Below are 25,652 nucleotides of genomic sequence, written 5' to 3' on the forward strand. Positions count from 1 at the left end.
TCCAAATATAATATAGATTTATAATCTGAAATTTTAAACTTTGAAATATTTATATTTCAAAAAGGTTTACAATGTTTAAGCTTGCTGAAATTTTATGAAAATTTGAGACACAGATGTATAGTAACGATTGGATCATATGTTTACAAGTACCGATATAACAAACGTTAACTGTCTCATTCTTGTGATATATAAGTTTTTTGTTTATTTTTGAAATCAAAATCACTGTACAGTTTATTTCCCTCAATTCACTTAATCCGTTAACAAAATTATTCTATCAACAACACAACATTGCGTATAAATTTCCAGTGACATTTTACATCTTTCTCCAATATTTTATTGTGTTACATTTGAAAAGCTTGCATTAGAGATGCTTTTGAAGATTTTTCATTGAAGACATTTAGAAACATTTTGTTTATCTTAGATAATACTGTGGATTCAATAAAGAAATTGCAATATTCTTCAAAAACCAATAAGATATATATTTGCCTGAAGAAGTTATATACATAGTTTGATTTATTCTGAAAGTTTTAGAAAGTAGCAGATCATTTAATAAAATTCTGATTATTTTACCTTGAAATTGATTTCATTTAAAACCTAACAATTTTAATGTTGAAAGGCTGACCAGGCTTACATTTCATATGACGTACCAGACAATACACATATACAACAACGTGTGTTCAACACTATCGTATGTCAATCATTACATGTGTAATCGCAATTCATCTACTTTGTTATGTTCATGTCCAAATTACTTTTAAATCAGTTCTATATTTAACTCTATTTTGCCAATCCATAAAGTTGAATGAAGATATATAAATTCTGTCACATGGCACATGGTACCATACAGCCTTAACTCAAAATTAATATCAACTTATTTTAATCAGACGGACATGATCAATAGGTGACTATATCAGAGAAGCCCAGAGTAGATCCTAATAATATCAAAAAATCAGGTTATCAAACCCTGCTGTCTTGATAAAAGGTGAGCATGCTATCCATTGAGCCCTCATGAGTTATTTGTATTCAGAATCGGTATTAAAGGCACTGTATTGATAAAAGTACATCGTTTGTATAATTACCTACATTTATATGTACCATGGTAGGAGTACATGGGTTTGTATAATTACCTGCCACGGTAGGAATACATGGTTTATATAATTACCTGCCACGGTAGGAATACATGGTTTGTATAATTACATGCCACGGTAGGAATACATGGTTTGTGTAATTACCTGTCACGGTAGGAATACATGGTTTATATAATTACCTGCCATGGTAGCTAGGAGTACATGGTTTGTATAATTACCCGTCACGGTAGGAATACATGGTTTGTATAAATACCTGTCACGGTAGGAGTACATGGTTTGTATAATTACCCGTCACGGTAGGAATACATGGTTTGTATAATTACCTGCCACGGTAGGAATACATGGTTTGTAAAATTACCCGCTACGGTAGGAGAACATGATTTGTATAATTACCTGTCACGGTAGGAATACATGGTTTGTATAATTACCTGTCACGGTAGAAATACATGGTTTGTATAATTACCTGCCACGATAGGAGTACATGGTTTGTATAAATACCTGCCACGGTAGGAATACATGGTTTGTATAATTACCTGCCACTGTAGGAATACATGGTTTGTATAATTACCTGCCACGGTAGGAATACATGGTTTGTATAATTACCCATCACGGTAGGAGTACATGGTTTGTATAATTACCTGCCACGGCAGGAGTACATGGTTTGTATAATTACCTGTCACGGTAGGAGTACATGGTTTGTATAATTACCTGTCACGGTAGGAGTACATGGTTTGTATAATTACCTGTCACGGTAGGAATACATGGTTTGTATAATTACCTGCCACGGCAGGAGTACATGGTTTGTATAATTACCTGTCACGGTAGGAGTACATGGTTTGTATAATTACCTGTCACGGTAGGAATACATGGTTTGTATAATTACCCGCCATGGTAGGAATACATGGTTTGTATAAATACCTGTCACGGTAGGAATACATGGTTTGTATAATTACCTGCCATGGTAGCTAGGAGTACATGGTTTGTATAATAACCTGTCACGGTAGGAATACATGGTTTGTATAAATACCTGTCACGGTAGGAGTACATGGTTTGTATAATTACCCGTCACGGTAGGAATACATGGTTTGTATAATTACTGGCCACGGTAGGAATACATGGTTTGTATAATTACCTGTCACGGTAGGAATACATGGTTTGTATAATTACCTGCCACGGTAGGAGTACATGGTTTGTATAATTACCTTCCACGGTAGGAGTACATGGGTTTGATGAGGAAAATTCCTGACTCTTGTTCTATAGAGTCAAGTGTCTCCATCAGTAGATTTGCGAGGCGTAGTCTCTCCGAACCCATCTGGTCCATTTTGTCGGCCCAAGTCTTCGCCCGCTGTGGATGTACAGAAGTAAGGTAAGTGATACCAGTCAATCAACCCAAAAATTTATAAATAATTTCATTTTCATACAAAAGTTGACAAAACAGTCAGTAGAAAATTTTCTAGGGTGATTAACTCGAAACTAACATATTACATTTACAACTGAATAGGCAGTAAGATTATTCAAATCGTAGCTTTTTATGAGATTTTCAACGCATTTCAAATTTGACATAGATCTGTATAATATAGAGACTGTGTATTATTTGTAAAATCTTCAATGACTCCATTTTAATATTCTACCTCATTCTGAAGAGCCTCCATCTTGTCGAGAATCTCAAACACGTTTTCGTTAAGGCTTTTGCTCTTCTTGACATTTTCTGAAAAGACAAACGAAATGTAAAAACAATCTCATTGAAACAAGAAAATAGTAAAGATACTATCACGTCAAACAAATTGGGAAGATTTTGAATTAATGACAAAAAAATAACACGATTTTGATTCCTCTTCAGTAAATATAAATAATTCATATAGTAAAATACAACTCCTCACCTTCAATTTCCTTCATGCGACTATGGTGGACGTATTTACGAACAAGGTGGGCAAATCTCTGAGCTGGTAGCCCAACATAGTCCTCCATCTTGTCTAATGCATCCTGGGAATTATAAATTATAATTCAATTTAAAATTAAAATAAATTTAAAATTTAATAAAATAAAATAAAATAAATTCAAATTAAAATAAATTAAATTTGGGAATTGTAAAATCATATACATAATATTTAAATTGAACCTGGATTAACGGATAAAGATTTTAACATGTGTATGAATAGATATTTCCCAAAATTATTGTACCTGAAGTGATTTTCATCACAACTGTACAAAACAGACTCTTACTTATCTATAAAGAAAAACAGAAAATGCAGAATTATTATCAACAGGTAAACGACCCACATAACAAGTATTTTTCGTGCAACAAGTTATCTCCCTTTTACCTTGTATTTATCTGCATTCATTTTCTGGTCGTTTACTGCTCTTTTCATTATTTTGGAATTTCTCTCCGAGTCCAGCCTGGTAAACATTATAGCTGAATCTGTCGTTCCCTGATAATAATGAAATATATTTCATGGTGATATTCATTTAAGTCCAGGAAAATAATAATAATAATAAAAAATAACTCAGCTTTGCCCTATAGGCATGAACAGATATGGTGTTCTCCCATACTTCACAGAGAATTTTTTTTTTGTAGTGAAAATACATATCTGTCTTTAATCTGGTAGGGAAAGACAGCTAATGTCAACACATCAGGGCTCAAAGAGGACATTTTTACCAGGTGGCCTATTTGGCTACCAAGTCATAAAATCTAGGAGCCAATTGGAAAAGTTATTCATTAGCCAAGTTGTCTTAACTTTCAAAAAAATCTTTTAATTCTCTAATACAGTATAACATCTCTGTAACATTTTCGATTGTAAAAGTCAATTTAGCATTTACTGCAACCTTTGAAAGATTAACCAAATCACATATTTACACAATTTTTTAGTGGCCATGCAGGCGCCTTATAGGTCAATAACTGGTCACCAATGGTGAATTTAAGGCGCCATGGCCACTAAAATAGGTAACACTTTGAGCCCTGCGCATGCTACGATGTCATAATGACGAATTGTTGACATGACGTCATTGTTTTATTTCCCTGACGTCATAGAAATTGTTGTGAACTGGCAATGTCCTGTGTCAGTTGTGATTTAAATCTTTATAAAAAGTAAACAAACTTGTTTACTTACGTGGGGTGATGTGGTATCAGACTGAGGTCGGAGCCGACTGGACGACCTTCCAAGGTTAGACAACTCTCGCTGTAACTCATTAATGGTGTCCTGCATCTCCATCATGACAACGGTGTTATGTCTGTAACCATGGAAACAAATATGTTAATGACTAATAACATTCGTTTTTGTGACTCAGATTATGAACTATATCGCATGGTTTGTACAGATTTTCCATACCAAAATTTTTCCAGCACTTTTTCCGAATTTTCCAGGTGTTTTTGTCCAAACTTATAGAACTTATAAAGATTTGTCTTTTAACATGATGAAAATTTTTTAAAATGTGTCCTTTAAGTAAAAGTCTTCAAAAGACTTTGCTTGTAATAAATAATCATTGCAGTCCAGATATTATCAAAAATCAAATTAAATCGTGCTGAAAATCAAAACCTTTTTACCATTTTTTTTTGGATAAATTACTCATTTTTAAGTAATCTGAAAAATACAGCAGGTATGAATTCCAGTACTTTTCAAGCATTGACTCCAAATTTCAGCACTTTTCATCATCTGTAGGAACCCGTTTATTGCCATTATAAACACAAAGTTAAGGAATTTTAATTTAAGAGTGACAGGTAAATGACATCGTAAACCTGACGACAACATTGACCTACCTAATTTGTTCCTCGTGTTTCCTGGTATCACTCGTCAGCTGGTGCTGTCTGTAACATAAACACAATGACTATCAACAACATAACACTTTAAGTTGTCTCTTCAGCTGTTTATACTTCTGACTGTATAAATAGAGGTTACACAACGAGTGATTGTTGGATATGGAATTTATTTCACACGAGTAAGTTATTTTTTAAAAGTTACAAAAGACACGAGCTTTAGCGAGTGTTTTTTGCAACTTTTAAAAAATAACTTACGAGTGTCAAATAAATTCCATATCCAACAATTTCGAGTCCTGTGACCTGTTTCTACCACAATAATATCGGCTTGAATCAAAGGGAAACGTGGCCAAGGTTAATTTCGCGTATGCAAATAAAGTGTACCGGTGACGTCCGGGACCCGGTGATGTGACGTCATTAGATTATTGATGATGTCAATAACAATTGCAGCTTGGGTCAAAGTTCACCGTGTTAGCCAATCAAAATGCGTACAGAGTTTATACCACATGTGGTATAAACAGATTGTTAATTAACAGCTGTAATGATTAACTGATGGTCTGAGAGTTGAATAACACAGGGTATTGTGGTAGAAATATATATACATTCTTTTCTTAATGATCCAGAAAAATCCAGTTCCAAAAACAAAATTTTAATAGGGCAATGATAAAGTCAGGCGTCAGTAAAGTCAGGTGTCAGTAAAGTCAGGTGTCAGTAAAGTCAGTTGTCAGTAAAGAGAGATGTCAGTAAAGTCAGGTGTCAGTAAAGTCAGTTGTCAGTTAAGTCAGGTGTCAGTAAAGTCAGGTGTCAGTAAAGTGAGATGTCAGTAAAGTCAGGTGTCAGTAAAGTCAGGTGTCAATAAAGCCAGGTGTCAGTGAAGTCAGGCGTCAGTAAAGTCAGTTGTCAGTTAAGTCAGGTGTCAGTAAAGTCAGGTGTCAGTAAAGTGAGATGTCAGTAAAGTCAGGTGTCAGTAAAGTCAGGTGTCAATAAAGCCAGGTGTCAGTGAAGTCAGGCATCAGTAAAGTCAGTTGTCAGTAAAGTCAGTTGTCAGTAAAGTCAGGTGTCAATAAAGCCAGGTGTCAGTGAAGTCAGGCATCAGTAAAGTCAGTTGTCAGTTAAGTCAGGTGTCAGTAAAGTCAGGTGTCAGTAAAGTCAGGTGTCAGTGAAGAGAGGTGTCAGTAAAGTCAGTTGTCAGTGAAGTCAGGTGTCAGTAAAGTCAGGTGTCAGTAAAGTCAGTTGTCAGTAAAGTGAGATGTCAGTAAAGTCAGGTGTCAGTAAAGTTATGCGTCAGTAAATTCAGGCGTCAGTAAAGTCAGGCGTCAGTAAATTCAGGCGTCAGTAAATTCAGGCATCAGTAAACTTAGGTTTAATGACAGATGTCAGTAAAATTCAGGCGTCATTCATATATTAGTCAGATGACAGTTAAATAAGGTCAGGGTGAATCTGGGTCCAGTGTAAGGGATAAGAGGTCCCTGGGATACGTACAGCCGGTCATACTGTTCCTGAAGCTCCCGGAGTGCAATACGGTCCGATACATCGCTCTTTGCGGAGAATTGTGAGTGATGACTGGCGCGAGTGACAGTGGGTCCCCGACCAGACTCAGCAGACTTGGGGCCGACGACAGCTTGTGTGGTATCCCTGGACATGATCATACCGCCTCCAGTAAGGGAGGATACCATTGGCTCCTGAAATAAGTTACAGTCATTACCATTGGATGTTTACCTCTGAGGGCTTAGTGATAAGATTATGGATAAGCCTCTGGGGTAAGGGGCAAGTTTCTGTTTTTATATTTTTGTTTGTTTGGCATTTTTCACAAATTTATATATTCAGATTTAAAAGGACAAGGCTCGATAGAAGGACTGAAGGGTCAAAGGTCGAATGTGTGTGACTTACGCGGTCAGCCTGGAGAATACTGGACAGTACACTAAGGATTTCCTCGAACACTGGAACAGTCAACAAGAACACATGTAAAGATCTGCCAGTATGGTAAGTTTTAAGTACACACCAAAATGAGCTAAAATTTCTATCAAAAATCACACATTACAATCAGAGGAAATTCATGGTAAAGTTTGAATACTAATCATTATTTTTATTCTGGTATAGCTTCTCAAATTTTACACAGAAATTTATAATTAATGATTCCTAATACAAATGTGTATTTACAACCACTGATTCATTATACACATGTGGTCATTATACAAAGTGGTTCCTTCTACAGAGGTGGTCCTCATTGAAGTGATTCCTGATACATAGTGATTCTTAATACACTGGTGGTCCTAATACTTAGCTAGTCTTTATCACAGGTCTTAGCTAGTCTTTATACACAGGTGTCTTTTAGGAGGTCCTTATACACAGTGATTCTTTATACACAGTGATTCGTTATACACAGGTAACTTACCGTGATAAACGTTGTGTGTCATTCCCTCTATCTGGGGCTCCACCTTGCCTGTACTGTTGAATGTCTTGGTGTCGATATCCTCCAGAATCCCACTAGGCTGCAGCATATCTGTGATTATAAATTAAACCATTCTGTCTGATCTGACACCGTTAACAAACTGACATGCTGGTCAGATTAACCTGTCTAATCTGACACATTCAATGACACAAATAATGGTCAGCTAAACATGTTTAATCTGACAGCTTCAATGATACAGCATACTGGTAATATTAACCTGTGTAATCCGACACCTTCAATGACACAACATATTGGTCAGATTAACCTGTCTTATCCGACATTTTCAATGACACAACATATTGGTCAGACCAACTGTTTAATCTGACACCTTCAATGATGCAACATACTGGTCAGATCAACCTGTTTAATTTGACACCTTCAATGATACAACATGCTGGTCAGATCAACCTGCTTAATCTGTCATTTTCAATGACAAAAAATACTGGTCATGTTTAAACCTGTCTGATCCGACACCTTCAATGACACAACATACTGGTCATACTTACCTGTCTTATCCAACACCTTCACTGACACAATGTACTGGTCAGATTAACCTGTCTAATCAGACATCTTCAAATACACAACATACTGGTCGGATAAACCTGTCTAATATGACTCCATATCAAACTTTCAAAGATGCCAATTAATCTCAAGTAAAATTTCTCACTATAGCCCAATCATTGAGTAATGATGATTATGTTTCTTATATTTATAGGAAATTGACCAATAAAAACCTACCTCTATCGACCATAAGTTTGCTGAGAGCATTCCTGAATTGGACCACGCCCTCGTACAGGCGCAGGTACTCGGAGACGACTGGATGGTCCGCACCGACTTGTGATAATCTGTAAAAGATTAAACAGAAATATTAAAGTCCCAGGGTATCAAATGTCAATGAAGGTCATATGTCACCATAATTAATTATATACATAGTGACCTTTCTGAACTTAAGATTTGACCTTTACTGACCTTAATGTATTATTTCAATCAATCAACTTTTCAGATTGTCTGAAGAAGTTTTTGAATGTTTCAAAACCTATAATATTATACAGATGATGCTCTGTGAAACAAAAGAGTGGTACAAAATTACGATTTTTGCTGTTTCATCAACAATTAAATTGATCTTCAGTAGGGTGCAAGGCTGAAGAAGTATGCAGAATTCAAATAATAACAATGTGGACTGAAAAGAATTACACTTTAACTGGGAGAGTTATTGAACTGATATATTTTCTTTACTTACTGAACTTAAGATCTTTAAACAAGCATTCTAAGAGTATTTCTAATGGGGAGGAAAATTATAGTCCCCCCGGTTTCACTGGTAGGAGACTAATAACATACTTCATCTGCTATGACCTTGACTTACTTTGATGAACTTTGACCTCTCTGCCCTGGGGGTGGGGATGTTCCCATCTCCATCGTCTGCTCTCTCTTCATATCTAAAACATAAAAACATTTTGTAGGTAACAACAGACATCTGATGTATATAGCGACTCAAATATCCAATTATAATTTATATCTTTGAACTTTAATTGAAATTAACATCTTACCGTCAATTTCATTGTATGGTATGTCATCATCATCATCCTCGTCTATCAGTTGATCGTCCTCTAAGGATCGCTGTGAAGGGATCGATATTGCGGGTGACTTGGTTCGGCGGTCCTCAACAGCTGCACGAACCTCGCCCAACTTGTTACGATACTCCTTCCTCAAGGAAGCTCGACTCAGGGCAGAGCACGCGCGGATCTCTTCCTCTGTTTTAGGCACAATCTGAGTCTGGGTCTGTCAAATGTTTGAAATATAGAGCATCTAATAACCATAACTTTTGAATAGATCTTCATGGTAAGTCAAATGTTTGACATTTATTCGACCAATCAAAAATTTGGAATAACTCTGGGTCATCAGAATGTTTGAAAATTAATTTATAAGACTTAACTAACTTTTTAATTGAAGATGCATTTCCATAAATATCAATTAACTCTTTTGAGCATTCCATTAATTTTAATCAAATTGAAGATAAACTAAAACATAAATACTTCAGAAATGTAAAATTATAACAGTCTCTAGCTAGTCTATAATAGACTCATGATCAGAAGCCTGAAATAAAATGTGCTCCAGTGACATCATCGATGTCTGTGCTCCTGTGACATCATCAATGTCTGTGTTATATTTATCATTGGTTTCCTCCGACAATATAATCATGATCTTTTATTCTCACAAGGAATATTTGTGTCATATTTGTTCCAGGTGTAAAGATAATATTAAATTTTCTAATTGTTTTTTTTTGTAAAACTCTGAAATACAAGTATAATTTACAAAATACCATGCACTTGGTTAAAATTATATTGTTCAATATTTAATCTTTAGATCACTTAACCTGATCATTAAACTGTTATTAACATAATTTTATTTTCATAATTAATGGATCAGTTTCGTCCATTAACAAACCAGAACTTTTCTATATAACATTTCTCTCCTTCTGAATTTTACATATAATGCAGTGATTCAATTAAAGTTGTATTGACTATAGAAGTTTCAGGACAATATTTTTAACATCCTTATCTACACAATATATTTCTTTTGCACAGTTTTTTATTCTTAAACCAAACATCTTATTCTCTCCTGATAATTAAGCAAAGAACTGCTTTTATCAATAGTGCTTACAACAGAAATTACCAATTTTATTCCATACCAAGTTTTGTAACCATGACAACAAGATAAACTGGTGTCTAGTTCAGTGAACATTAAGTGTGTAGTTAAAGGTTGGTAAGATTTCCACCAGGAGTTCTGGTAATTGTTTGTAGTATCAGATACAGGTATGATATGAAGATTTATACAGGTATGAAGAATTACAGGTATGAAGATTTTTACAGGTATGAAGAATTACAGGTATGAAGATTTGTACAGGTATGAAGATTTATACAGGTATGAAGAATTACAGGTATGACAGCTGGTATGAAGATTTTTACAGGTATGAAGATTTATACAGATATGAAGATTTATACAGGTATGAAGATTTTTACAGGTATGAAGATTTATACAGGTATGAAGATTTATACAGGTATGAAGGTTTATACAGGTATGAAGATTTATACAGGTATGAAGGTTTATACAGGTATGAAGATTTATACAGGTATGAAGATTTATACAGGTATGAAGATTTATACAGGTATGAAGATTTATACAGGTATGACAGCTGGTATGAAGATTTTTTACAGGTATGAAACAAATTAAGCACAATAATTCAATATACACTACGGATTATAACTATGACAACCCTTTTTGGGATTTTTCTTATAATCCACTCCCTATCCCCTCAAAAAGGAGAGAAAAATCACCCTATTTTGGCAAATATTAATTGTATATCTTATACATCTTCCATTTCATTCAGTCTTCATATCTATCAAATAATGAATTATTCATCATTTATATGCAAATTTTTCCTCATACATATTCATTATGAATATTTATTCATCAGAAAAGGAGCTGAAAAATATTTTACATCAATATTAGACAAAGTTTACCAAAACAGTGATTATCATCAAATGTGGAAGATTTGATTTCTGGAATAAAGAGAAAATCTGGAATAAATACTGGTGAGGAGTCAAAGAATTATCTAAAGTTAAAATTACTCAAGTATACACCAAAACATAAAAAATCTCAATAATTCAGCATCAAATAGTTCATATGTTATTCAGGATTTAAGGATATAAAAAACATGTGGTGCGTCATTTTCAACAAATTGTAATATCAATATCCTTGTTACAAATTAAATTTCATTTCGATGACATAAATATTGAAAATATTAAAATTAAACATTAAAATACAACACTGTTCAATCAGTTATACTAAGGCCAAAATAATCCATAAAATAGTTTAGATTTTTTTAGGGAGAATTTAAGAACAGAAAAGAAATAAGATATGAGAGATCTATACTAAATATTATCAATGTTCTGGCCTGGTTAATATGTTGTAGATTCTTCCGGTATATAAACAAGTTTGTGTGATTGTGCTCCATTCCAGTCACTGAGGACGCAGAAAGGATGAAAAATACATCATAATATATAAATTGGTGGAAGTTTGTGCATTTTCCTGTAGTTGATAAAAATGTCAGAAAGAATTACACAAAGGGAGATAATCCAGACAAACAACCCACTATCAGTAGAATTTCAAAAATAATCGCACTTATCAACACAAATTTTGTTTAATACAATTTTACTTCATATTTCATGAATTTAATTATTACTGATCAACCTATAGATTATTCTGTACACCAATTATCTCCCTTTGTTAGAGAATATTCGTTTTTTATGATTTCTGGTCACCTCTGGAGTAGTGACAAAATTTCCCATGGTGCCTTGCATCCCTGTATGAATGGTTAGTATACTGTCCTCATCTATAGTTTCTCTGAACCTCTGTACTGGTCGAACGTTCTCAACTTGGTCAGTTTTAGAAAACGGCTTCTCAACCATTTTGTGATCTCTGGAGTCCGAATAAATAGCCTGATTTAACTTGCCTATATCTGCGTTTGTTTGGGAAGGAAAGGCATTTTCCATAACGACGTGAACTGGACCCTTTCCCACTGGAAATAGTCCAGGGGAAATAACATTTCGTCTTGTAAGGGATAAATCGGAATTAGATTTCTGTGACCTTTTGACCTTTGATGGTTTTCTACTAGATGGTAAGACATTGTTGCTGGGTTCGGTGAAATTGTCCTGCATTAAAGGCAGACCTGTGACCTTCAACTTCTCACGGTCATACAATGAAGGGTCAAAATGTTGTGTCATGACCTCTGGGATTTTGACCTCTGACCTTATGACCTTTCTTTGATTTTTGAAATCAGAACCATACAATTGTAATTTTGATCCAATTCTGATTGTATCTAATCTAGAAGCTTCAGATTCAATGTTTTCGTTTTCATGACCAGAAAGGGTGTCTATATTCTGGACACTGCTTTCATCATCATTGACCTCTACTCCATCACCATGGTAACTGTCCCAATTGTCCTTGACATCAATGTCATCAGCATGTTCATCCTTAGGGTAAGTAATATCAACCTTTTTGATGAACTTGGAGTCTATGACCTCTGACCTTGACGTTGCAGATGACCCCTTACTCTCGACCTTTGCACTACAATCTGAGACAGACAAAGGAACCTTTAGGTCTGATTGGCTGATTTTCTCAGCCTGTGATTGGTCAGAATCTACCTCATTCTGGTAAGTTGTACGGTCATTGGTGGGTTGTTCTGATTGGTTAGGACTCATTGATTTGACTAAATTATCTTGTTGGGCGTCATTGCTCTTTTGTGATTGGCTAGCATCATCAGAGCACATTTTTGATTGGTCAGTTGAAATGTTGTCTTGTTCTTTAAATACAAAAGACATGTCTGTTAATTCTGAATTCTCACTCTGTTTCTCAATGGGAGAATTTTTCAAAACCTCTGGTGTTTGTAAATCCCCCTGCTTTTCTGGATCAAAAATCGTCTGAGTTTCTGAATTTTGTTCATTTTCCAAACTAGTTTCCCCAGAAATCATTTCAGATGGAAGTTTAGACTGTTCAAAATTTTCGGAAGATTCAGATATTTCTAAGTTTGATGGTTTGTTACAATCTTCAGCCACTGAATTTTTTTGAGAATTTTCAACTTGTTCAAAATTACATGAGCTGTCACCATTTTCAATAATTTCAAACTTTTCGTCATTTTCAGACTTATCAGAAACATCAATAACTCCAGCCCTATCGAAACTTTCAATATTTTCAGACTGTTCAGAATGTTCGACAGTTTGAGGCTGATGAGAAACTATAGCAGGGTCAGAATCCGTGATGATGTCCTCAGCTGCCTCTTTGATCTGAAAACAACACCAATCACACACAACAGGTCAACCAATGTGAAAAGTCAAAATGACATATATGACTATAAATTGTTTCAAATGAAAAAAACAAATTGACATCTCCACATTTTAGGTAGCTTTTGTTGGTTTAAATGTACAGATTTAGTCTGAAGTATTGGAAGTGATTTATAGGATATCAGTGTCAGGAGGGCATTGTACTGGCCTTTTACTGAAATCAGTCTGATATTATCATATGATTGTCCAGTGTTAATCTGACCAAGTCTAATCCTGCTCATACTTGCCAGATGTTTTGGAATGTCCATTCAGTGAATTACTTTATGTTAAAGAGAACCAAAACTTCAAGCTATAAATTCAAACTTTTGAAAATCTAAATTACCTTAAAGAAAATCCATTACCTCTATCAAATATTTGACAAAAGTGATAATTTTTAGAGTAAAATTTTTCAGGAATTTTTCAGGAGTCTTCCCCACAAAATTGAGGGGACTGGATATTAATCATACCCAGTCAGTACTGGATATTACTAAGTTTACAGCTGTTTAAACTGTTCATACCCAGTCAGTATTTCGGGTAGGACTATACCGTTCTTAGAAATGATGGGTATATTAAAACAGTTTTAAAGCTCCCAAACATTTATGATAAGCAGGACGCATTTCAACCTTCGACTTTTCAAAATAGTGATCCAGTTGTTTAGTTGTATTTACATTATCGTACAAATTAATGTGCTGAATCAATTTATAATATAAATGTTAATAAAGTTTGAACTCATTAATGATAATATGGACTTGTTAGTATCTTAATATATGTATATATAAACTCTTCTTATTTTAACCAGTCTGTCCTGACTTGCCAAACATTAATTACTTACAGCATGAAATTTACTTAATTGGGCCGCAATAAATCTTAATAAATTAGGTATAAGTAAGTTATACATAATTATAGATTAAATTTATGAATAAAGTTTAAAATTGTTAGAAATATGAAATATTAGGAATGATATTTGAAGATATCATGTTAGATATATCAGGTGCTTAGTGTGTGAGATATATAATTGATGTTTTTCTCCTTGAGGTACACCGCTGTAACCGGGGGCCGCTGTAACCTCTGTAACCCGCTGTAACCCTTAATAAGAATGGAGAAGAGCTAATTACCTGTTAATTATAATCAATACCTTAGAGAGTGTCCATAGATACATCCAAACAAGAGATCCCAGAGGGATCTTGGCGCCCACCATTGAATGATCTTTATAGGTTGTATGTCAGATTGATCTTCTCTCTATTTTTCCCTTCCTTTTACTAATCTGTGCAAATTGAGATATCCCTCCAGTACTTTTCAAACAAGGGAATCCTAGCTATATAAGAAATTTGAGATTTAACGATAATGGCTGTTTGTTTGCCAGGTTGTTTTCAGGACAGACTGGTCCAAAAATGCAATACAAGGGACCAAGGGGAACCTACATATGAAATTTGAGAAAGATCCCTTCAGTACTTTGAGAAATAGAGATAACAAACTTAAATTGTCAAAATCCAAGATGGCGGTCTGTCTGCCATATTGTTTTCCAATTGATCTCAAAATGCAATAAGCATAATGAGGCACCAAGGGGAACCTCCATATGAAATTTGAGAAAGATCCCTTCAGTACTTTCTCAGAAATAGCGATAACAAACTTCAGTTGTCAAAATCCAAGATGGCTGCCTGTCGGCCATGTTGTTTTCAGATTGGTCTCAAAACGCAATATGCATAACTAGGCACCAAGGGAAACTTACATATGAAATTTGAGAAAGATCCCTTAAATACTTTCTCAGAAATAGTGATAACAAACTTCAATTGTCAAATCCAAGATGGCTGCCTGTCGGCCATGTTGTTTTCCGATTGGTCTCAAAACGCAATATGCATAAAGAGGAACCAAGGGGAACCTACATATGAAATTTGAGAAAGATCCCTTCAGTACTTTCTGAGAAATAGCGATAACAAACTTCAATTGTCAAAATCCAAGATGGCTGCCTGTCGGCCATGTTATTTTCAGATTGGTCTCAAAATGCAATATGCATAACCAGGCACCGAGGGGAACCTACATATGAAATTTGAGAAAGATCCCTTCAGTACTTTCTGAGAAATAGCGATAACAAACTTCAATTGTCAAAATCCAAGATGGCTGCCTGTCGGCCATTTTTTTCCCTGATTGGTCTCAAAACGCAATATGCATAACTAGGCACCAAGGGGCCCCTTCATATGAAATTTGAGAAAGATTCCTTCAGTACTTTCTCAGAAATAGCGATAACAAACTTCAATTGTCAAAATCCAAGATGGCTGCCTGTCGGCCATGTTATTTTCAGATTGGTCTCAAAATGCAATATGCATAACTAGGCACCAAGGGGAACCTTCATATGAAATTTGAGAAAGATCCCTTCAGTACTTTCTCAGAAATAGCGATAACAAACTTCAATTGTCAAAATCCAAGATGGCTGCCTGTCGGCCATGTTGTTATCCAATTGGTCTCAAAATGCAATATGCATAACTAGGCACCAAGGGGAACCTTCATATGAAATTTGAGAAAGATCCCTTCAGTACTTTCTGAGAAATAGCGATAACAAACTTCAATTGTCAAAATCCAAGATGGCTGCCTGTCGGCGATGTTGTTTTCCGATTGGTCTCAAAACGCAATATGCATAACTAGGCACCAAGGGGAACCTACATATGAAATTTGAGAAAGATCCCTTCAGTACTTTCTGAGAAATAGCGATAACAAACTTCAATTGTCAAAATCCAAGATGGCTGCCTGTCGGCCATGTTGTTTTCCGATTGGTCTCAAAACGCAATATGCATAACTAGGCACCAAGGGGAACCTTCATATGAAATTTGAGAAAGATCCCTTCAGTACTTTCTGAGAAATAGCGATAACAAGAATTGTTTACGGACGGAGGGACGGACGGAGGGACGGACGGACGGACGACGGACCACGGACGCAGGGCGATTTGAATAGCCCACCATCTGATGATGGTGGGCTAAAAAGTCCAGAAACTAAGTTAAGTGCTATGTCCAATAGTATATATATGTCCAGTGCTATGTCCAGACATTATGTCCAGTCTGCTATGTCCAGTGCTAATGTCCAGTAGTGGATCAAAACACATCAATATCACTTGATTGTTCACCGGTCATTCAGACCCATGTGGTCACTTTCATTGTTAGAATGGATTAGTACGATTGTCCAGTCTGATAAACAGACATAAACAATGACCATTGTTATAAGATTAGGTAAGTGTGTACTGTCAGTATATATATATATATAACAGATTATATATATCACTGTCCTTAGGTGTAAGGCCAAACAGAAAACATCTCCTTCCTGTACTGGTTTGGATAATACCCAAATTCTTGAAAGTAATTACGCCAAATATTCCTTGTATTACAAAATAATTCCTTCATACTTTGAAATATTCATAATTGATTCCGACCACAAAATTAACACAAAAAGCCTAATTACCTGAGACTTAATTAATGACTTCAATAATTTTGGTTTTAACACCTAATTACAGCCTTGTCATATATATAAGAGTGGACATCACCAGGAACATTTTAATTAGTTTCCTTGGCCTTTATTACAGGTTGGTTAGTTGGTCTGTTAATTACTGACCGTGCTGACCGCTACAAACAAATTAAATGACCGATAACCTACCTTTGCTTTTGGGGGCAAAAGCCGTACCATCTGATATTTAATAGAAAAAAACACAAAGATGTGTGGTAAATAAATGTACCTAATAACTCCTAATTAAATCTGAGGATCCAAATCTCTTGAGCTCAGTCTTATATTTTTTTTAAACCATTAATTAACCTCAACACTACTTCTGTAATCAAATATATACTTTCTGCCCCATTTTGATACCATTATTTTTTTTCACCATTAGATCATAAAATTATATACTTTCTCTAGACTGCATGGCCACCATCCCCTTAAGTTGTTTTGTTAAGAATTGCCAAGCTAAATTCTAATACTAGATTATCTCCCCCTAGCTTGTAACATGAATTAGACATATACTAGGGACCAACATCATAAAGCTCTTTTTTTTTAAATAACTTTAATATTCTAGAGACAGGGGGCCAGTCTAATTTTTTTCTGTCATTATTGAAATGCTCATTTTTTCATTGATAGATTTAAGAATGGAATTTTTTTTATTTTTTTTTATGATTACTTTAATTTGTTGCAGCAGAAATATTTATTGCAGATTTAAGAAGTTGTAAACAAATTGTTAGCAGAACAACAACAGGTGATAAAAAAAACTCTCTGTGTATTAAACAAATTTCAACATCTACAAAACAAATTCATGTCAAGTGAAGAAAAATAATTAATATCAAATGGATGTCTGTGATAAAACAACATTGCAAATGGATTAGCAAGTTTGGGTCAAATTAAGGTGAGGGGGTCAAGGTCAGGGATGAAGGGGTCAAGGTCATAACCAAACTCAAAGTCACCTGATATATTGGGCTTGTTCCATTATCGTACAAAATAAGCTGAAATATTGGACTTGTTCCGTGATCGCAGACTTTAATTCCATGGTAGAGATACCCTTCTTCGTTTCCTGGGTATTCAAAGTACTCGGGCGATCCGAACGTTAGACCTATGTCAGCCTTCTTTGTCCGAGACATCTGCGACCTTGACAGCATCTTGGTCACCGACTTCGGTCTCGGCGTTATTGGACTACTTTTCCTCGTCGATCCCCCGGTTGCCATAGTAGCAAAGGTCATCAGCGGACCTTGTAAGGTCATGTTGGAGTCTGCCCGAGCTCGCTCCTGATATTTATTGTCCAAATGAGCAGACGACATCTTGAGACTTCTCTGCCGACTTCCTGTCAAACGTTGGGATTGTGACGAGAAAAGGAAAGATTCCAAAGGAGGCAGCTGTTTTAAACTTGAGGAGGTTTCTGTGACTGAAGGCTGATATGGAAATTATGATACAATTAACAAAACGGACATGGAAGCACGATTAAATTTCTTGAAAAAGATTTTTTATATTATAGAAATTATCAATTTTTATGGTAATTCCCACATATGAATTAGAGAAAGATATGAAATATTAAAAAAACATTTTCAGAATAACTTTTAAATATCTATAAAAGAGAAAGTGTTACACACGTTTTATATGATATTAACACCAAAATCTAGTAGATGATCCACAACACACATATGAACTTGTTAGGATGTTGGCTCTTGGAAAATTTCTTCATCAGGAGATTTTTTCATCTTAAACCTGCAAAGTGATGAATTTTATCCCAGAGAGAAGATAGCTGACATTTTACAACTTTGTTTGAAATGTTGATGCAGCATTAGAGTGAAAACACAGAGAAGTCGAAAAAACTGTGATTTAAAATTCAGCAAGGTTAAAACTCAAAATTACTCAAAAGAAATTAGAAATTTGTGATGAGTTAATAAACAGATGATGTCAGGAGTGAGAATTGTTGGAAAGGAAATTCGTGAAGGTGAGCATCACCCGGAAAGTTGGCGTAAAGTTGGAATATTAAACATCCAGTATAAGGCTCTGGGGATTATAAGTGGTGAGGATTTCTGGAGTTGCTGTGTATCAATAACTTTGTTGAAGGATTACGTGCACAAAATTCATCCAATCACAAACCTCGGTGAGGACGGAGCCCTGCGTCATTGGACGCAGGAGTTCGGCCCCTTGTGTGTCATCAATCAGATAGTCTTCTTCTCCTCCGTGACTCATGTTGGATTTCGCTCGTGAGTTGATATCAGCGAAAGCATCAAACACACTTTCTGGTAAAACACCGAGCTGGATGGATTCCTCGGTGAGCTGACTAGCAAGGGAGATAAGCGTGATTGTTCGCTCCAGTTGAAGATCAGATAACTCTTGATCCTTTTCATTGAAGTGTCTTGAGCGCAGACCGGACGGATTCCAACGTGCGGTGTTGCATGCTGGACATATTGTCCTCCTCCATCATAGTTTTCATGCTATTTAGAGCAGACGACTGACATTTCGGGAGGTTGTCCTCGACGATTAATGCATCTATTATATCGTGGCCGCTGACTGCGCTCCCCTGTCGTGAACGGTACTGCGGCGTGATATGGAGTACCCACTCCTTACATGACCTTGACCCTGCGGAGCGACTGCGGCTCTTTCCAGAGTTCACTGATCCGATTTCCGATAATTCCTCAATTGGTGTGGTTCCTGTCATTCCGCGGGTGACGTACTGTGATACAACACTCCCGCGGGATCTAGACAGAGGAGGAGAGCGAGGGGCGGACATACTGGAACGTGTCTTGAGGAGGCCATGGGGAAAATATCACAAGAATATAATTTAACCGGTTGAAATGTCAATCAAATCTTTTTAAAGTCATTTCAAATAATAAGAATATTGAATTATGAGTTTTTATTGCATAATTTGATACTTAATATTTTTTTCGGCGAAAGAGAACCTTCATCTTATCAAGAAATCCCTTTGTGAAGAAATAAAATACTAACACTCTACAATCAATATAAAGGGGAACAACTCTTACAATCATGAGCAACTATAAGATAAAAACCACTAGTATATGTTTAATGATCATTTTAATAATAGGTTCCATTATTTTGAATAAAGGAATTAGATCATGTCCCCATAAATTCTAATTCCAAAAAAAAAAAAAGAAAATGTTTGTTCAATTAAATGCTGCCTAGGAGATTCAAAATATTTCATGAAAATAAGTCTTTCAAAGACATTAATTGAACTCAACTTTAAAGTCAGAAGATTAACTGAACACCTAAATTATCAAAGGGCAACAACTCTTTAAAAAGCAACACAACTGCATATCATGAATATAAACCTTTGCAAATCTTAAATAGGTCGGTCAAAATAGACACACAAGGCCTCTGAACAAGATTTAAGTACTGAAATAAACAAAGCGCATATACATGTAACTCTTTAAAAAAAACATTGAATCTAAATGATTCTCAGGAAAACACAACTTTATAATCATCATGATTATAAATTTTCAATTGATATTGGTAAGAGAGATCTCTGAACAAAACATTTACACTGGACAGATAGACACGGCCATATAAAATAATATGTACTGACCATCAAATTATAATAGTTATATAAATATCAATCAAAACAATACACCCACACTGTAAAAACGTTTCAGACCAAAAAAAAAATGTCAAACACATCTAGGACATTCAACAAACGAATCCAAACATTGGTTTAAATTGTCATCAAGCAATTAAAATGCACTTCAAAAAAAAAAAAAAAAAATCAAACAATTAATCCATTAAAATGTATAAAAAAAAAAGAAATGGATTATTTCAAATGAGAATTATATTTATAATTTACTGCAAATTTCTCAGGGATCAGATCAAACTGTTTTGAAAAGTTAATGTTTTTGATTACAAATATTAATTGCGTATTATTTTTACAATATATTATATTTATGCTACATCCCATTGTTTTTTATATATTGTGAATCCTAATTTTAGATACATGTAAGCTGTACATAGGAGAGGTATAAGCCACTACCGTTTTCTTGTGATGTATAAAAATTATAATATATGTATTTTGAGTAAATTAAATAAATAATATCTAATCAATTACTTTTCTCTTTCTTTTGAACAGCCTTACTTATATAGCATACGCCCTTAAACTAATATTACATGTACAATTGTGGTTTTACTTCATTTTTTTTTTCTTCTGAATTTATTTATTTTCATTAATTTGTTTTCTCATTTTGTTGAATTACAATTGTGATTTTGCTTCTTTTTCAAAATTTATTTATTTATATTATTTTTTTTCTTATTTTTATTTAATTACAAATAAAAGTTTTCTTTTGGTTCCATAACTTTTCACACATTTAATTTTTGCAATTATATTGCATTCTTCCAAAATCATACTAGGGATTAAAAAAATAAAAGCGTTTCCTTGTTTGAATAGATATATGAATAGTCTTTCCAAACCTATATTATATTACTGTGTTACTGTACATACAGAATATAAGTAATAATGATTGACGGTTAACATGGGTATATATAGCTGCCTTGTGGTGTAACAAATACTATACAGACTCCGGCCAGGTAAATTCTACAACTCTACAGGTAAGACAATTGTTAATCTATCTGTAGGGATCGGGAATATAATTAAAGCTTTTAAACAAAAAAAAATTATGTAAGCCAATGAAATCGTCAAGCTGAATGTCCACACTAAATACAACTCTCTATATAAACCTACCGTCTTGTCACACTGGTAGATAAAAAAAATAAATTTGTAAATATTTATATTTTTTTTTGATGCCGATTAAAACAAATTTCAACCAAGTTTACTAACCCCTTATACAAATTTAAAAAGTTATTCCAAACATTCTACAATTCAATTTTTTGAATAACACAAATACTGGGTTGACTACCTTTCTGACATATTTGCATATTCACATTTAGTATATTAGTTATAGACTAAGTCCGATAACAGATCAAAAAACTTTTATCTCTAAATATTTTGTTCACTAAAGGTTAATGTGTCTTAGTTTAGACTTTAAGTGTTTAATTTTTTCTATCATTCAAAACAGAAAACAGCTAAACGGATCAAGACAAAGAATTATTTTACAACAAACAAATGAAATACAAAAAATGTATTTCAATGAGAAAACTACGACAGATTTTAAAGAATTACGAAATAACATTTACCATATGCAGTACGTAACACAATAATCTCTATGCCCAGATAAAAGACAGCCCCTCCGATTATAATTACCTTGTCTCGTGGCTCAGCCTCCGGTTCTACAGCCGGCGGGGCGGACAACGCTCCTGAGGATTTTCTGGCATTTATCTCCTGTGCCTGAAAATTATAACGCCAACTTAAAATCTAGTAAAAACGAGAAAAGCTGGGGAATAGCTATGCTCTGAAGTCATGGAAGAGTTAGAATTTTAAATAACAATATATTTAACCAGTTACAAATACAACATTTTAAGAAATATTTCAGAATTTTCTTTAAACTAAAATCAAGTTTAAGGAAATTTTCATATTTTTTGTGAATTATATCTTAAAAGGATAACATTTTTCTCAGTGTTTTAAACATGTTTTTGACACAAATGTATAACAATTTTGTTTTAATTATAAATATCTGATGTATAAATGTTAATGACATTTAATTTCTATTATCATTTTTTAACATTTAATAATGTAGAGTAATTTGGATTGATTTATCATGATGATATTGTTCTTTATCCAAATACATTTCCTAATGTGCAATGTAAGACAAAAATCAGAGAATTTACTAAAACTGCTTCTGAAGAGGAAAACAAAAATTGAACAATATCTAAAAATCACATTTAACATACATGTCACATGACATTCAGAAGGTCACATGACATTGTGAATAGATTTAGACAAATCACTTGAACATTTATGAAAAAAAAATCTGACAAATATTACTACAACAGATGGAAATGTGAAGAACATGCAAAAACTGCAACACTCAGGTACGAGGAAAATGTACTGAAATAGATAGTGTTTCTGCACAAGTGGACATTTTGGTGAGTAAATATTTTCCATGCTCATGTTCTGTTTTTTTGTTGTTGCTTTTTTTGTTTTTGAAAATGATGATGTTCTTAAAAGAATATCGTTATGCAGCCTCTGCAACCCTTCCACTGATTTTGATTTGAAAACTTTGTTAACATAAATACAAACTTCACTAATATACTAATTTCACGGTTTTTCATTAAAACATGTTATATTCCTCAGGCCAATATGTCCACTTGTACATGAAATATATTCCCATTGTTATAGATAATCCTGAAGGTTTACAAAAAAATATACAAAGCAAAAAAGTTCACAGAGAATCACAAAGTATTACATCAAAGGTCAAGGTCACACACATTTCAAGGTGAAATAGTTTTGATATCAAGATACATCAAAGGTCAAGTTCACTCGAATTTCAAGGTGAAAAAGTTTTGATATCAAGATAAAGATTACAACATCAAGGTCATTGTGACAACATCAAGGTCAAAGTGAAGGTGACAACATCAGTGAATAAAACGTATTTAAACCTGAGAATAAGATCTGGGTGATGCAAACGGATCCTGAGCGGTTCCGGATCGGGAGAATGGATCAAGGGAATTGTCAGTGGAAACATGTTGCTGGGATGCAGTCCTTCTGGATTCCGATTTTTCCTGAGTTACAACCTGCACATCAAAGATGGGTTCATCCTCAGTTTCCTCACTGTAAAATTCACCGTCGCCATGGCTACGATCTGTCAACACGGTTTCTGCTGCTATGTCACCGATATCCTCGACAGTCAGATGTTTAGAGAGCCGTGTGCTTCGTCTCGATAAAACATCACTATTACTTTTTCTCGACTCCAGTTTCCTGTCTTCTACCGTTGGTTCCGATATATCCTCGAGTTCTAAGTCACTCTTTCTCCCGAGAAACATTTGACCCTTCATGATCGCTTTTCCTTGGAGTAATTATGGACGGTTCGCTCTTTCTTGAGGCAGCCCTGGATTGGCTGCTTTTTCTCGATTCAGAAACCTTACTTTTCTGCGATTCAACCCTCTCCACACTTCTTTGTGACTCGGCTCTCTCCAAACTTTTAATCGAGTTTCTTCTCTTCATGCTACTACGAGTTTGGCTGCGACTTTGACGGGAGCCCCTGCGAGATCTGTTGTGGGACCCAGATCCCTCCTCCACCTCTCTCTCTAAATCCTCCACCTGGGATGGTGACCTTTGAACTTCATTCTGAGATACCACCTGGGATGGTGACCTTTGAACTTCATCCTGAGATGCAGACATTTTGGACTTTGTCCTCTGTCGATCTTGTGTAACCTTTGACGTTTCACTTTCCGTCTGAGATGGAACCTTCGACAACCTCGACTCCTTACTATCCTGGTCAGACTCGACCGACAGATAATTTTCCTCTCCATTCGGAGTGGCCTCCCTTGACCTGACCACATCCTGTGTATCTTCCTTTGTTGTGTTACGCGACAGACTTTTCTTCGATAGTTTTGAGGCTACAGATCTACGTTCTTGGGAACTATGGCTTTTCTTGGATATAACGGTTCCCTCTTCATCAATTACTAAATTTGGCTCTATGTCATTACTTTCCTCTTTTTCGTCTTCTTCTGCCTCGTCTGGTTCCTCTAACTTTGACATTTCAGAGGCAACCTGTTCACTTTTTGCGCGGAAACTTGCTTTTGATGCACTTGACCGAAAAGCTGTTTCTTCCTCCTCCTCATCTTCCTCCTCCTCCTCGTTGTCTGAAGATTTCCGAGGTTTTTTCTCGGCTGCCATTAGCCAAGGTGCCACATCCGAATTAATTGACGATGACCTTCGTGATACGACTTTGCTGTCTGACCTCTGTCTCTCATACTTTAAAACAAAATCAAGGTTAGCATGATAATTGTATATATCATATACATCAACGCCTTAATCAGGTTCGCACAGATCTCTCATAACAAAATTCAGCCCTTTTCAAGCATTTTCCCACCACATTTCTCTCCATTTATCAGGTGCATTATTTTATGAAAGTTTGATGTTGCAGGGAAATGAGGTAATTTTTGTCTTTAGTATTTAAAAAATTAACAAAATTGCACTGTACAATCAAAATGTTTATAAGACTATTTGTAATAAATAACCAAACACCGAAATCTGGAAATTTAAGTGAATAATGCTGATGATTGAAATCCTTTCTCATGACAAACTACTCATTTTTAAGAAATCTGGAAAAACATGTTTATAGTAAGTACATCCCCCCTCCCAACACAAGCAAACGCACACCCAACCCCAACCCCCATCCACCCATGTAAGTATGAATTCCAGCACTTTTCGTCATCTGTACGAACGATGTTACAGACACCTGACTTTACTGACACCTGTCATCAAGAATTAACAACATTGTAAAATCGAACAGGCTTCAATCTTATATCTGATAATTTTCCATTACATCTCCTGCCTACATACAGTAACATCAAACTATACTTATCACACATTCACAGTCCAACTGATTCACAGGCAGCAACTTCAAACAATGTTAAAATACTATCTGTCTACTGCATTAACTTTCTAAAAATATTCTGCAGAACGAAAATATTTTCAGCAATAATATTTTTCTGCACTGAAAAATAATTCTATGTCGCATTACCTTTCTAAAAATATTCCGCAGAACAAACATTTCCAACAATCAATTTTTTTTTGCGCTGAAAAATAATTCTATGTCATCTTTAGGCATATATTTTTAACTACTGGGGTCAAGGGTCATGACCTTTCCTTACCTTGGCATCGTCAGTCTGTTGCATGAGATTGGTCAGTTCATGTTCGGATTCCTCACTCTGGACAAACGTTGGAGGTGGGGCCCCGGTCTCCGCTCCCGGTTGTACAGGGGTCAAGGTCTTGGGGGAGCTAGAGGTCACGACCTCTGACTCATCGTCTTCGTGCTGTGTAGGGATACTGACCATGACGGGTTTGGACACACCCTTCACGACTTCCTGTCTCTTCACTTCCTCCTCCTCCTCCTGTTGATAGAGAGGTTATTCAACATATCATT

General features: G+C 35.1%; 1 protein-coding gene across 16 annotated transcripts in view; it reads right to left on the minus strand.

The window, feature by feature from the left end:
• Positions 1–25,652, minus strand: part of LOC117315682 (nuclear-pore anchor-like) — a 108,314-nt gene that overhangs the window by 8,323 nt on the left and 74,339 nt on the right. For 12 of the 16 annotated variants that reach the window (XM_033869981.1, XM_033869983.1, XM_033869982.1 and 9 more), the window contains 15 exons: positions 25,381–25,620; positions 21,866–21,949; positions 11,614–13,134; positions 8,839–9,070; positions 8,655–8,727; positions 8,030–8,136; positions 7,235–7,342; positions 6,730–6,779; positions 6,322–6,521; positions 4,843–4,890; positions 4,196–4,316; positions 3,410–3,517; positions 2,969–3,071; positions 2,720–2,796; positions 2,291–2,433 (listed from right to left, as the gene is read on the minus strand). In XM_033869981.1, coding sequence (XP_033725872.1) covers positions 2,291–2,433; positions 2,720–2,796; positions 2,969–3,071; positions 3,410–3,517; positions 4,196–4,316; positions 4,843–4,890; positions 6,322–6,521; positions 6,730–6,779; positions 7,235–7,342; positions 8,030–8,136; positions 8,655–8,727; positions 8,839–9,070; positions 11,614–13,134; positions 21,866–21,949; positions 25,381–25,620 — 3,215 coding nt within the window. Of the gene's footprint in view, positions 1–2,255; positions 2,434–2,719; positions 2,797–2,968; positions 3,072–3,409; positions 3,518–4,195; positions 4,317–4,842; positions 4,891–6,321; positions 6,522–6,729; positions 6,780–7,234; positions 7,343–8,029; positions 8,137–8,654; positions 8,728–8,838; positions 9,071–11,613; positions 13,135–16,809; positions 16,840–21,865; positions 21,950–25,380; positions 25,621–25,652 lie in introns of all 16 variants that reach the window. The other 4 variants (XR_004529743.1, XM_033869989.1, XM_033869993.1 and 1 more) reach the window with 3 other exon arrangements.

Source organism: Pecten maximus, chromosome 17 (assembly GCF_902652985.1).
Source record: "Pecten maximus chromosome 17, xPecMax1.1, whole genome shotgun sequence".
NCBI lineage: Eukaryota > Metazoa > Mollusca > Bivalvia > Pectinida > Pectinidae > Pecten > Pecten maximus.